This window comes from Lagenorhynchus albirostris, chromosome 12 (genome assembly GCF_949774975.1).
Source record: "Lagenorhynchus albirostris chromosome 12, mLagAlb1.1, whole genome shotgun sequence".
Classification (NCBI taxonomy): Eukaryota; Metazoa; Chordata; class Mammalia; order Artiodactyla; family Delphinidae; genus Lagenorhynchus; species Lagenorhynchus albirostris.
This window is the reverse complement of record NC_083106.1, coordinates 82,281,938-82,296,424: the sequence shown is the minus strand read 5'-3', so window position 1 is coordinate 82,296,424 and position 14,487 is coordinate 82,281,938. Positions and strand designations below refer to the sequence as shown.

Genomic DNA, 14,487 nt, shown 5'->3' with positions numbered 1-14,487 from the left:
CTAGCATCTAATATGATGCCAGCACAGAGCAGCTGGTAAATAAACATGGGTTGAAGGGAAGCAAGGAAGGAGACAGGGAAAGAAAAAAGGGAGAGAGAGAGAAGGGGAGAGTTATAAGACTATATAGTTCATGAGACTTTAGGGTATCAGACTAAATCAGAATTAATCCACTGTACATATCTCCAAAGTTAACTTTTTATTAAATCTTTACCTATTAGCTATTTTTTCTTGTGTGTCCTCATGATTAAGGCTAATAAGTGCTAAAAATATCTAATGTATTGAGAATTTTAATAACGTAATTTCTAGTTATAAGTATTTCTGTAAGTCACCTCTTTGGCCTATCCCAACCAGAGAATGATTTTTAATATACTGAATGGAATCCAAATAATTATTCAAGTACCTGTTTTATGTTCCCCCTGCTAATTGATTGTAGTCAGTTGAAGGCCAGAATTTGTGGGGGGATGAGTGGGGGGGAAGGGAGAGGGAGTAAAGGATGCATTTAACAACTATAGTTGTTTTAGCTTAAGTTTTGTCTAAGGAGATTTCAGTCATGATTTCCTTCTTGTTCTTTTATGTTATTCAGATTAGTGTATCCTATTCAAAGCCCTTCATTTTACAGAAACCTTTAAATCATACTTCTTTAAAATAGAGAAATTTTACTGCTAACTTTCAGCAAATACCAGACTATAAAAACCACAAATGATGTCTGCTCATGCAGTCATCGAGCACCTATAACATGGAAGGTCTCGGTGGTGTCATAATTAGGCAGATCTTAAATCTGAGGTAATTAGAGGGTGTGGACTGTGAAACTTAAGAAGAAATGACTTGTAGACATTTTTTTTAAATGCTTATATTGCTGGATATGTTTCCCCAAAACGGTGTGCTCTTTGAAAGGGTTTGTGCTAGTGTGCTACGCAAGTATATAGAAAATTGTGGGGAATATACATCAGATAAAAAAATAGATTACACATAGCAGCATTTTCATATTCTAAAAAGGATAATTTCTTGCAGAGAAACTAAACAAAGACAGTGATCTAAAATTTCATTTTATGAAATATGGCTAGTTTGGGTTTACAGTTTTTTATGTTGCATAACATGCCCTATGACATATCCTCAATTTTTTTTATCCCTCCAAAGATTCTGACAAAATACTTAAATTTTCTACATTTAATCTTAGCAGGAACTTAACGCTCCTTCCTACCTGAACATATAGCCATCCTGACACTTCACAAGATGCCCCAAAACAAAACATCATCTACCTTGCCTTCTATAATACTATTCACTTCCTTTGATTGCTGGAAAATTTTAGGGTAACTCAAAAAAGGTGTTCATCAATTTGTTCAATGAAAGAAAACTGAAATCAAAACCATTTCCTGCAGCTGGCCACAATTTCAAATCATCTCTGAATCACATAAACTGGATTAAGCTTAGGAACAGGCTCTCTTCCTGGAAATTTCAACAAGCAGCAATCCTAGCCATCAAATAAATGACTCTCTTCCCCTCTCTTCTCGACAGGAAAACCCAGCACCAAACAAGAATCCATGGGACACTTTCAAAAACCCCAGTGAATACCAACATTATACCACAATCAATGTCTTAGATACAGAGGCAAAGGACACCTTGGAACTGAGGCCAGCAGAGTGGGAGAAATGTCTGAATTTGCCTCTGGATGTGCAGGAGGGGGACTTTCAAACAGAAGTTTAACAAAATCAAAATGGACTGAGGTGGAGACAAAATGTATTGCACTGACACTTAAGACTTGGGAAGCCTGACATTTCTATCCGGACAGTGTGACTCTCTCATGTCAGCACCTCCACATGCCAAATGTCAGTGATGTTTGCTTTGGTAACTTCTCCCTAGTCAGGCGAGTGGAGAGAAGCCCAGGTGTACAGTCCTGACCACCCTGTGTTGTAAGTACCCGTGGAATGGATTTGTAGGGTAAACTTTATAGATAAACCTCAAGCAACGATTCATGTTGTAACCGCTTCATATGGTTTAGTTTTCAAAAAACTTCACCATGAAGCACAATGTATATATTTATGCAGTTTTTAAAGTTTATAACAGTCTGTTTGGCCATTACTACACTTTTTACTTTATAATATAAAAGCAAAGTTTTTGTCATTAAATGAATGTTTGTTGAGCTACATTCTTCATTGCTTTAAATGCAATAAAGTAATAATCTCACTTTTATATGAATAATATATTTCACATCTTTATTATTGCAGTTTTCTCTAGAAAGCTCTGAGTAGCTTTCTCTGCTGCAGCTGTGTATAAAATATTTAAAATGTTGTATGGTGTAAATAAACTTTTGTCTACATATCAGTTTTTTAGTGTATTTTATTTTGGATTTGTTGAACGGAAATTTACATATTTATAAAGTCTTGTTTCACTACAGATACTGAAAATGTATTCATGGTTTTAATAGCATACCGTTATTACTCCTTTGAGGCTCATGATTTCTCCAATGTAATAGTAGGTCTGTATAGTGCTTCTGTATTTTCTACTCACACACCCTTTGGAGCAATGTACCATGTAAATGGGGCTTGTCAGAAATCTGCTGCCATCATAGTCTTACATAAATATGACGTTTTTTCTCTCTCATGGCAACAAAAGATAACTGCTAGTAGGAAACAGTAAGTTACCATACAAAAAATAATACAGGGACAATGTTTATTATAAGAAATGAAGTTCACTGCATGTTTCACAGAAGAAACTACTTGTACTACCGTTCTTCATGGCATATGGGGAAAATGAACTTATTTGGGATTTTTTAAAAAATTGTATCTGTACATTCTCTAGCAGAAGGAAAGGGGAGTGAATGTATTGGCAGATGATTTATCTGTGATTTGAAGAGTCCGACATGAGCCTACTGCAGAAGGCTCCCTGGTGTCCTGTCTGGTGTTAGAGCCACACAGTGATGTCCCCCCCACCTCAGGGTGGCACCAGAGGAACCCGGGGGCCGGGGGGCAGGTTGGGGAGAGGATTTCGGCAATTTCCTCATCCTTTCGGGGATGATGAGATTGTGCTTTTCAGTCTGAGGGAAGTAAAGGGAGTGGGGAGGGGATTGGGGGCTTCGAAATTTCTAAGATGTTTATTTAGTTTGCTGGTTAAGCCTGGGCTGCACGGCCTCCTGTGGTCTGGCCGACACTCAGACGGGCTCCTTCTGCCAGTGACCGAGGGGACCCCGGCCCACAGGCCACGAGGCAGACACCAAGGTGCTTCAACCTCAAGGGCGCCTTAAAACCCAACTCCTGTCAGATACCCTTCCTGTGCTCCATGTAAAGACGTGAGAAGTATATTTTTAATCAGATTTTAAAAATAAAAGTGACATAGTTATGCAAAAAAGAGTACAACATAACGAAGGACTGGTTTTTCAATAAAAATAAACTTGATGCTAATTATAATGTAATTGTAATATTTAATGGCTATTAAATTTATCAGATGACTTTCCGGTGGCAGGAATAATATTTAGTAGATTTCTCTCACTTTCTCTCTCTCTCTATTATATATAAACACACACATATATGAATGTGTGTATATGTATACATATACATATACACACATATACATATGCACATATATGTATATAAAATCCATAACACTCAGCTCCATCTCAGTACCCTGTAGAGGGAATGAAAATCATATATACAGTTCCCCATTTCAAACTGTAAAATCTTGATGAAAAAGAAAATAAAAAAACACAACAGGGCTTCCCTGGTGGTGCAGTGGTTGAGAGTCCGCCTGCCGATGCACGGGACGCGGGTTCGTGCCCCGATCCGCAAGGATCCCGCATGCCGCGGAGCGGCTGGGCCCGTGGGCCATGGCCACTGAGCCTGCGTGTCCGGAGCCTGTGCTCCGCGGCGGGAGAGGCCACGGCAGTGAGAGGCCCGAGCAAAAAACAAAACAAAAACAAAACACAATAAGCATATGTTTGAAAACAAATTCTATATGTTTAAAGAGATAAATTCAATATATTATAGTAATATTTCTTCTAAAACCATAATATTCATGGCCATAAAACAAAAACTTATACTTTTGCCATTTTTCTCTAGTTCCAATAACTCTAAATATTAGATTAATATATGAAAGCTAACCAAAACTTGCATACTTAAAAATGTTAGCGTAAATTTACTCTAAGAAGGATGCCAAGTTGTAGTGGTGCTGTTTGTTTTTTAATCTGTAAGAAAAAAAATACAGGTCAGTAAGTACCAAGGAACCATCATTTTAAGGCAGCCCTCTTCTAGTACACGCCTTTGAAGTTTCCACTGCACTTACACGCGTACTCTGCCAAAGTGGGTGCAGCTGTCACCCAGATAGTGCTGGGCACATCCCTCTGAGCCAACTCAGGACCTGCCAGGGTCCTTGTGCCCTTGGACCGGAAGGTCTCCCCTTCCGCATCACCGGATTTTCCTTATGCTTCAGAATAACGTCATATTTCTTCTTCACGAAGTTATCCATGATTTTCCAAGCTAGAAAATAATTTCTCCTGTGAACTCTTACAGCCCTGCTTCTGTACCTCTCCTAGGATTTTAAAAATCTTCTATCTTGTTACTTATACACATTTCTGAAATCCTCTGATGGACTGTAAGTGCCTGGAGGGCAGGATTCACATCTGATCCATTTTTGTATCTGTAAGGGACCTACCACAATAATGTGCACACAATAAGTATTTGTTGAATTATTTGTGGAATTTATTTTAGAATTGCTTACAGTCATATACATCATCACACATCCAAAAGAGTTTACTGAACAATTACTATGTGTTTACTTCTATAAGTCCTCTGTTTTAGGTAGCTCACAATATACTGAAGATATGAGATACATATGTGAAACAAGTATTAATATTATTTAAATATTAAGAAGCTCTTATTACCCTATATTGTCTTTTTGTCCTTAAGATTACCACATGGGGCAGGAATTAATTACCCTAAAGATGGGGCTCAGAAGAGGCTGAGCTACCTAAGATCACCATAAGTAAATGACAGACCCTCTATTAGAGCCCAGGTCTTCTGACTTCTACTTTGGGGCCATTCTCCTGATGCCATGGTATTTCCACTTGTTCCTTCTACATTATTAAATCCCCAAATCAAACAACAACAAGTTCCATGGAAATGTTTTGCAGGTGAATCGTAGAGGCAGAAAAATGAAAACATGCATTAGCTGTCATGGGAGTGCTGGGGCTGGAGCTGATTGTAGCAGAAAAGCATGGCTTATCCAAAATAACAGGTGATTTTAAACAGATTTGGATCTAGAGTCCATTGTGTGGTTCTATTTGGACCTGCTTTACTTCTCAAACCCACTTGAAATGTACTTAATTTTTCCCCAGTTTTGTTATTACCTGCACACATGCAACAGGAGATGGAAGAGAGAAGCCAACCTGAATTTTCAGGTTGGATTCAGACACTTGGTAAAAATATATAGCCACAAGAACTTTTTTTTTAAAAAAAGCATAATCAAAATCCCACTGCTTCAAAAAATTCAACTTGTAAATTTTGAATCACTCTTAGCTTCTTAGGAAAACTTTATTAGTTTTCCGGAGTTATTGATGTAAAAATCAATTCAAGAAATTCTACAATGTTGTAGCACTTCATTGAAGAATATGAGACAAACATGTCTGCAGCATGTCAATCTACACAGAGTTTTACATGATGAAAAAATCATCTTGCCCCTGAGATGTTTCTGTAGTTATCTGTAACTGGGATATTACAACAGAAAAGAGGTTTAATAAGAACAGAGAACCAGAAGAACATAGAGACAAGAAATTTTTGTGACCAATGAAAATGGCTATTGTCTTTTAGGTGTCAAAAAACAAATCCAGACTTAGGTAAGGAGAACCTTTATTTGAAAAGACTACTGCAGTAGGGCAGAGGGACTGTTGCAGTAGGGAGAACACTCCAACTGTGAGATCCAGAACATCCCAGATGGCAGGCAGGAAGGGGTGAGTCCGCAAGACAAGAAGGAACTGGGTGGGAGAGTAGGATGAGTGGACAGTGGGACCAAATAGCACTGGGAATGTCTTTCTCAGTGGCTAGACAATTCTGGGACAGATAGACAGGCAGGGGCGGTGGTTCCATTTTCCCTGCTTGGTTAATCTCCTGATTGTTGTTTAAACTCAAGGATGGTCCAAAGTTCAGGAGCCTGGGAAAAGGAAGACAACCAACTGAAGCTTGGTCAAGTTAGCAAGTATTTTGTTCAAATTGGTCCATGGGCACAAACAGTTCTGCTAGTAATCTCAAGACAAAGCATAGGAATTTGGATGGTCTGTGTCTGATTTTTGTCATAAGTAGACAAGAGTTTCATCTGAGAGTCTTGTCTAAGTAATATCAGCAGGGTGGTTCTTTGCATTTTGTAAGACTTTTTTTTTTTGGAACACAAAAGAGTGGGGGATTTCTTAACCACTGCCATTTTCCAAAGTCATAGAGCTCAGGTAAAGTTCAACACTGTCACAGTGAAAGAAACTAAGCCCACTGGAATGAGAAGACTTATTCAAGAATAGTCCATGTGCAGCCAGCAGTGATTAAAGAAACGATTTTTCTCATGTTAGACAATAGTCATGGCTCTTTCTGTTTTGCAGATGACATGATACTATACATAGAAAATCCTAAAGATGTCACCAGAAAACTGCTAGAATTAATCAACGAATTTGGTAAGGTTGCAGGATACAAAATAAATGCACAGAAATCTCTGGCATTCCTATGCATTAACAACAAAAAAATCAGAAAGAGAAATCAAGGAAACAATCCCATTTACCATCACAACAAAAAGAATAAAATACCTAAGAATAAACCTACCTAAGCAGGCAAAAGATTTGTATTTAAAAAACTATAAAACACTGATGAAAGAAATCAAAGATGAATGACATAAACAGATGGAGAAATATACCATGTTCTTGGATTGGAAGACTCAATACTGTGAGAATGACTATACTACACAAAACCATCTACAGTTTCAATGCAATCCCTATCAAATTACCAATGACATTCTTCACAGAATTAGAACAAAAAATTTTACAATTTGTATGGAAACACGAAAGACCCCGAATAGCAGAGCAATCTTGAGAAAGGAAACCGTAGCTGGAGGAATCAGGCTACCTGACTTCAAACTATACTACAAAGCTACAGTAATCAAGACAGTATGGTACTGGCAAAAAACAGAAATACAGGTCAATGGAATAGGATAGAAAGCCCAGAGATAAACCCATGCACATATGGTCACCTAATCTATGACAAAGGAGGCATAAAATGGAGAAAAGACAGCCTCTTCAATAAGTGGAAACCTGGACAGCTGCATGTAAAAGAATGAAATTAGAACACTACCTAACACCATACACAAAAAATAAACTCCAAATTGATTAAAGACCTAAATATAAGATAGGACACTATAAAACTTTTAGAGAAAAACATAGAAAAAACACTCTTTGACATAAACCAGAGCAAGATCTTTTTTGACCCACCTCCTAGAGAAATAGAAATAAAAATAAATAAATGGGACCTAATTAAACTTAAAAGCTTCTGCACAGCAAAGAAAACCATAAACAAGATGAAAAGGCAACCCTCAGAATGGGAGAAAATATTTGCAAATGAAGCGACAGATAAAGGATTAATCTCTGAAATATACAAACAGCTCATGGAGCTCAATATCAAAAAAAACAAAAAACCCAATTGAAAAATGAGTGGAAGATCTAAAGAGACATTTCACCAAAGAAGACATACAGATGGCCAAGAGGCACATGAAAAGATGCTCAACATCACTAACTATTAGGGAAATGCAAATCAAAACTACAATGAGGTATCACTTCATACCAGTCAAAATGGCCATCATCAAAAGATCTACAAACAATAAAAGCTGGAAAGGGTGTGGAGAAAAGGGAACCCTCTTGCACTGTTGGTGGGAATGTAAATTGATACAGCCACTATGGAGAACAGTATGGAGGTTCCTTAAAAAACTAAAAATAGAACTACCATATGACCCAGCAATCCCACTACTGGGCATATACCCTGAGAAAACCATAACTCAAAAGGACACATATACCCCCATGTTCATAGCAGCACTATTTACAGTAGCCAGGACATGGAAACAACATAAATGTCCAATGACTAATGAATAGATGAAGAAGATGTTGTACATATATACAATGGAATATTACTCAGCCATAAAAAGTAACAAAATTGGGTCATTTGTAGAGATGTGGATGGACCTAGAGTCTGTCATAAAGAATGACGTAAACCAGAAAGAGAAAAACAAATATTGTATATTAATGCATATATGTGGAATCTAGAAAAATGGTACAGATGAACCTATTTGTAGGGCAGGAATAGAGACGTAGATGTAGAGAATGGACATGTGGACACGACAGGGAAAGGGAGGGTGGGACGAATTGGGAGATTAGGCTTGACATAAATACACTACCATGTGTAAAATAGAGAGCTAGTGGGAACCTGCTGTATAGCACAGGGAGCTCAGCTCGGTGCTCTGTGATGACCTAGATGGATGGGGAGAGGAGGGAGGGAGGTCCAATAGGGAGGGGATATAGGTATACATGTAGGTGATTCACTTTATTGTATGGCAGAAACTAACAAAACATTGGAAAGCAATTTTCCTCCAATTAAAAAATAAATAACTGTCCATGTTCAGCCAGCAGTGATTAAAGAAAAGATTTTTCTCATATTAGACAATAGTCATGACTCTTTAAACAAAAAATATTCCAAAGTGAAAGTGGTAAATATTCCAAGCTAGGTGAGAACAGCTAGTTTTCTTTAATTCTGAGCTCACCAATCATCTCTTCATTTGGACTCCTTGTATCTTTACACCACACCATGTGCTGGTTCGGAAATACTGATCTATCTGAAATGTAAAAAATGGCACTTTGGTTTGTAATTCAGATAGAGCTGGGATGTGGGCGCAGATTGCTGCTTTACCCAAAAGAAATGCAAACTTGCCCCTCTCTTCATGAGTAGGTAACTTTCCACTTGAAGCAAGGCTTCTGCTGAAGTTAGGCTCCTGCCCTTCCTTCTTTGAAGATCATATTTCAAAGACTTGGTCCAGGTGCTTGAGCAAGACATTCCTGTACTGTAAAACCTGCAAGAAGCTTTTAAAAGGACCTGCATCTCACAGAGGCAGATAGAGAACTTAACGATTCCAAGTTCTCTAAAGAAAAAGCTCCAAGAAGAGGCAGGTCAGGGGCCTAGAGTCGAGGAGAATCCTGTCTGAAGTTTGGTCAGGCGAGGGGGGTGTTAAGATCTTCCTGGTCACAGGTAAATTCATCCACTGACACCTAAAAACCAGCTAAACTGTTAAGACATCTGCGAGCTTAATCCGCTAGAGTTCAGTCCCCTCAAAGCATCAACCACTTCTCACCCCTACAAAAGACAGCAATTCATCATGAAAACGATTCTTCCGGAAGCAACCACCGATGTCAGAGACCTCGGAGCCTCTTGAGCAGTGTCCAATTACAGCTTCTTCCTCACCAAAACCACTAAATTCCAGGAAGAGGAGCCAGCTTGCTTTTAACAAGCAATTTTCAACTAAAGAGGAGAGTCAGAAAGATCAGAAGGGAAGGTCAGCATTTCAGTTCCTGTTCTTTTGTTTAATCAGCTCGGAGGTTGTATCAACTTTTCAGATGAATGCCTAGCATCATCTAGTATCTCTCTCTTTTTCTCTCTCTCAAATCTAGAATTGCATTTCTAAAATGCATGGAGAATTTTATATGTAGACTGGAAGATAATTTTATTTAGTAATTAAGTTGTGCTTTATTCTGAAGTGAACTTGAGGTGATTTATAAAAAATATATACATTAATATGTTTATTCAATAAATATTTAGATACTGTGGTAGGAGGTGGTGATTCAACAGTGAAGAAAGCATGGTCCTCGTTTTCAAGTGACTTAGTATCCTTGGGAACAGACAGACCAACAAAGAGAATTACAATAATTTAATGGATTTATGCTCTAGGAAAAGATGCTGATACATAGGTAAAAAACATGAGGAAGGACAATCAAGGTGACATAGAGGCTAACTTAACACCTAAAATGTATGCCTCAAGGTTCTAGACTCTTCTCTGGAGCTAAACCAAGTGATGGCTCTGAGCTTCCTAGCAACCAGTGCAAATATAGAACCTGCAGGAAATTCCCTGGTGGTCCAGTGGTTAGGACCCTGTGCTTTCACTGCTGAGGGTGTGGGTTCAGTCCCTGGTCGGGGAAATAAGATCCCACAAGCCAGCCGCACGGTGCAGCATGGAATCTTATATGTATATATATATATATGTATATGTATATATAAACTGCAATTAGTTATGTAGTTCACAGTGTCCCTAAGACCCTAAGATAAAGCCAACTTCTCCTGTGTAGACACAAAAGGCCAAGAGGTGCTTCTCATGAACCCTCATGCTGCATTACATGGTGAATTCCATACCCGTAGCTTCCTCAATTCCCTGAGCTTTACAGACATAATTCTCATGTCTCTCTCTCTCTTTTTACACAAAGCCTGTTCTACTTTTAATATACCACATATAGGAGATCATAAAAATATTTCTGATTATTTTTTGTACAATTTTTAAAGGATACACCTCATTTACGGTCATTAAAAAAATTGGCTATATTCCCCGTGTTGTATACAACACAACCTTGTAGCCTGTCTTACACCCAGTAGTTTGTACCTCCCACTTCCCCATCCCAATGTTGTCTCTCCCCTTCCCTCTCCCCACTGGTAACCACTAGCTTGTTCTCTATATCTGTGAGTCTGCTTCTTTTTTGTTATACTCACTAGTTTGTTGTATTTTTTAGATTCCACATATAAGTGATATCATACAGTTTTTGTCTTTCTCTGTCTGACGTATGTCTCTCCTTGAAGGGTAATATGATGGTTAATTTATGTCTCAACTTGACTAGACTACAGTATTTGGTCAAACGCCAGTCTATATATCATGGTGAATGTATTTTTTGGAAGAGATTAACATTCAAATCAGTAAGACTTTGAGTAAAGTAGATTACCCTCCCTAATATGGGTAGGCCTTATGAAATCAGTGGAAGGCCTTAAGAGACTCCCCATGGGAGAGGAAGTTCTTTCCCCAGACGGCCTTAGGACTAGAGCTGTAGCATCAACTCTTCCACCGGTGTCCAGCTGCTGGTCTGCCCTGCAGATTCAGACTCACTAGCCCCCGTGATCACATGAATCAATTCCTTAAAATAAATCTCTCTCTGTAAAATATTTACACACACACACACCCTATTGGTTCTCTTTCTTTAGAGAATCCTAATACAAATAAATACTTAACACCCAAGTACAATCACCAAAACCAGTTTTTCACAGTCAAAACATTGTGCTACAAATACAAAGCTCCCCCAAGATCTGGCTGAATCCAAAAAGAGGAGAACATCATTCTACTTCAAGAAATCACCCATGAAGATGACCTTCTAAAACAGAGGGTTTGGTAATAATCTTAAGCTCTTTCTGCATGCTAGCGAATACTTTATGTATAAATATTAATTTAATCCACGAAATAAGCCTAGGAGGCAAGTTCTATCATTATTTCCATTTTACAAATAAAGACACAGGGATGCATAACTCTTCCAACATGACACAAGGCAGAGGCAGGACGCATCCTCACAGTTTAGCCCCAGAATCTAAGCTCCCAATTATTCTGCTGAAAACCGAATAGTGCTCAGGGGGTAGAAAGTTGAAGGGTAAACTCACTGGCACGTATTTGGGATGAATGAAGGACAGATCTGCAGAATCAAACAGAGAGACGTGGGTATCCAGAAGGGCACGCCCCTTCCATACAGAAGGATGCTGAGGGAGAACTGCCAACAGCTTCCCCGGAGCACAAGACTGGGTTTGGCTCAACACAAGAGCACGTGACAGAATGAGATCCCAGGGTTTACATCAAAGTACGTTTTTCTTAGAGAATATTATCAGGTTACTAAAGCATGCCATGTTCATATATATACAGAGAGAGGGAGAGAGAGAGAGAGAGAGAGAGAGAGAGAGAGCGCTGACCACCCAATGCCTTTAATGGGAACATGCCCAGGGATTCTCACGTCTGAGCCTGAGGAGATGGGAGATGGGGATGGTCCACGGATTCCACGTGGTTGCTCCCTACTGACCCTCCCCTTCACAGGACGAGAGGGAGACTGGTTGGCCCTTCTTTTGCCACCTAACCTCCCCAGTGACCCAAGGATCAGGAAAGCAGAATAAAGAACCAAGTGAACTCCTGACAAGGCATCTTCATCCCGGGGTCCAGCCATCTCATCACGTCAGCAGACAGACTTCCCTGAAAAAGAGAGATGTTCCCACAGATCACTCTGAGCAAATGGCCTCCACCATGTGGCCTTTGTGAGGACTTTTCTTTATTCTTGTTTCAGGATCTTGGAGTACAGCCAGCTTTGGGGTACCTTTCCTTTTCCTTTTCCTTTCCAGAATTCCTTAGACCCAACTTGCAAACAGAACAGCCATGTCCAACGGCCCAATCGGTGGGAGGTCTTGGACAAAGCCCTTTTTTTGCACAATTTCATTCTCGGGCATTTATCCTAGAGGTGAGAACTGGACCTACTTTTCTTCATGGATCCTGGTGGAAATACAACGCACATACTTTTTGTGCTTTGAATTGAGGCTCTCCCATCCCTATCACGGTCCCCCAGTTTCACCAATCTGTGTTCTCATTTGCTGGGAAGCCCATCTGCTAGGTGCCTGTGAAACTGTCCGGGGCTGGCTGACATAGTCTGACCATGCCTGGCGTGAAGCAGCAGCCTCAGTGAGGGCCAGGTTCTCTCTTCTTGCCATGGAAAGGCCTGGAGGAAGAGTCCACACACACCTCTGTCCCTGCCAAGTTTGGCAACAGATTACAGACAACTTCACAGAAATCTATCCTGTGACCTACTGAACAGGCCCCAGGCATTTGTCTTCAGCACAGCTCCTTTGAGCAGATCACTTATCTGATGAAAAAATTGTATTCAAATCTTAAAAATACTTGAATTGTAAGCAGGGCTGTGCTTACAATTACAATTAAATATTTTAAATATTTTAAAATATTTAAAAATATTTTTTATGATGGTATCAAAAGACCAGCATATTGTAGAGATTGTTTGGTATATTTATTTATTTATTATTTTTATTTTATTTATTTATTTTTTTGCGGTACGTGGACCTCACTGTTGTGGCCTCTCCCGTTGACGAGTACAGGCTCCGGATGCGCAGGCTCAGCGGCCATGGCTCACGGGCCCAGCCACTCCGCGGCATGTGGGATCTTCCTGGACTGGGGCACGAACCCACGTCCCCTGCATCGGCAGGAGGATTCTCAACCACTGCGCCACCAGGGAAGCCCTGGTACATTTATTTTTAAAGGCAATTGTGTAAGCGCTATTTTGGAGCAGCCAAGAAAATGTTAGTAAGCACATGGCATCCAGGTTTCTCAGGAGCCCAAGCAGAGACCCTCTGCCCCAGTGTTTCCCCTACCCGTGTTCTGGGATGTGGCAGAGCACATCTTCCTGTTGACACCAGCCAGCATCGTGACAACCATGTGTTCACATAGCAAGATGCTAGACCTTGTCCGTAATTTCTAATGCTTCACTTCACTGCAGCTGTGCAGAGACCTTCCTAACCCCATTTGAATTAGTGTAATTAACTTCCAATCTTATAATTCTAGCATGGTAGGTGTTTTTTCAGAAGTTATCATTTGACACTCAAAGAGAAAATTCTCTAAAAATTATTTCATCATTCAAAGAAATCATCTTGCTTCCTTTAACCATGCATCCAAGAAAAGCCTGTAGGCATTCACAGGCACCTGCCTAGTTGCACATCATCATCTTGCAAAACCGTATAGTCAGATGAGGGCCACCCTGAAAATACTTGCTATGTTCAGGGTGAAAGAGGTTAAACAAACTATTCTACTTCCTGTTCACAGCCACAAATGCAGGAATATAGGTCACTTAGCAATGACTCCTTTTCTCCTAAGTTGCAAGTTATACAAGCCCAGGTGTTTCAAATTTTTGTGCATCAAAGTCTTTCTGCTGTTCAAAAATTTATAAAAAGCCTCTTCCAGAAGGCTTCAAAAATGTAAATTAGAGAATGAGTATCGATTGGCCACTTTGCATCGTGACCTGTGTTTTCCAGCAACACACGAGTAAAACCATGAGCATTATTTTTAGGGGCTGGTGGATGAGGAGAGGGGAAAAGAAAGAGAAGCAGACGGAGGTAAGAAGACAGGGAGAGAGAGGCCATCAGGATGAGAAATGAGAGCTAAGTTGAGAGAAAGAGAAAAGGCATATGTAGAAAGCACTTCGGGAAAAGAAAACAAACGTATGCTTCTCTGCCGGCCAAAAGCATGAAGACCTGTGGCGATCACAGAGCATCTAGTCCTTGGCAAAATCACTGCGCAAAAAAAAAAGACCAAGAAGCACATGAGTGTCTTAAATGAGAAGACCGGGCAGAGGGCGGGAGGGGAGGAAGGTAGGCAGTTGATAAGGATGCACAGGACACGCCGAGATACTGACCG

The 14,487-nt window shown here is 39.8% G+C and overlaps 1 protein-coding gene across 1 annotated transcript in view; it reads left to right on the top strand.

The window, feature by feature from the left end:
- Window positions 1–2,133, top strand: part of ADGRB3 (adhesion G protein-coupled receptor B3) — a 791,667-nt gene extending 789,534 nt beyond the window's left edge. The window contains exon 30 of the mRNA XM_060167396.1: window positions 1,516–2,133. Within this exon, the coding sequence (XP_060023379.1) occupies window positions 1,516–1,704 (189 nt within the window). The 3' untranslated portion in view covers window positions 1,705–2,133. The remainder of the gene's footprint in view (window positions 1–1,515) is intronic.
- The last annotated feature ends 12,354 nt before the right edge of the window (window positions 2,134–14,487 follow it).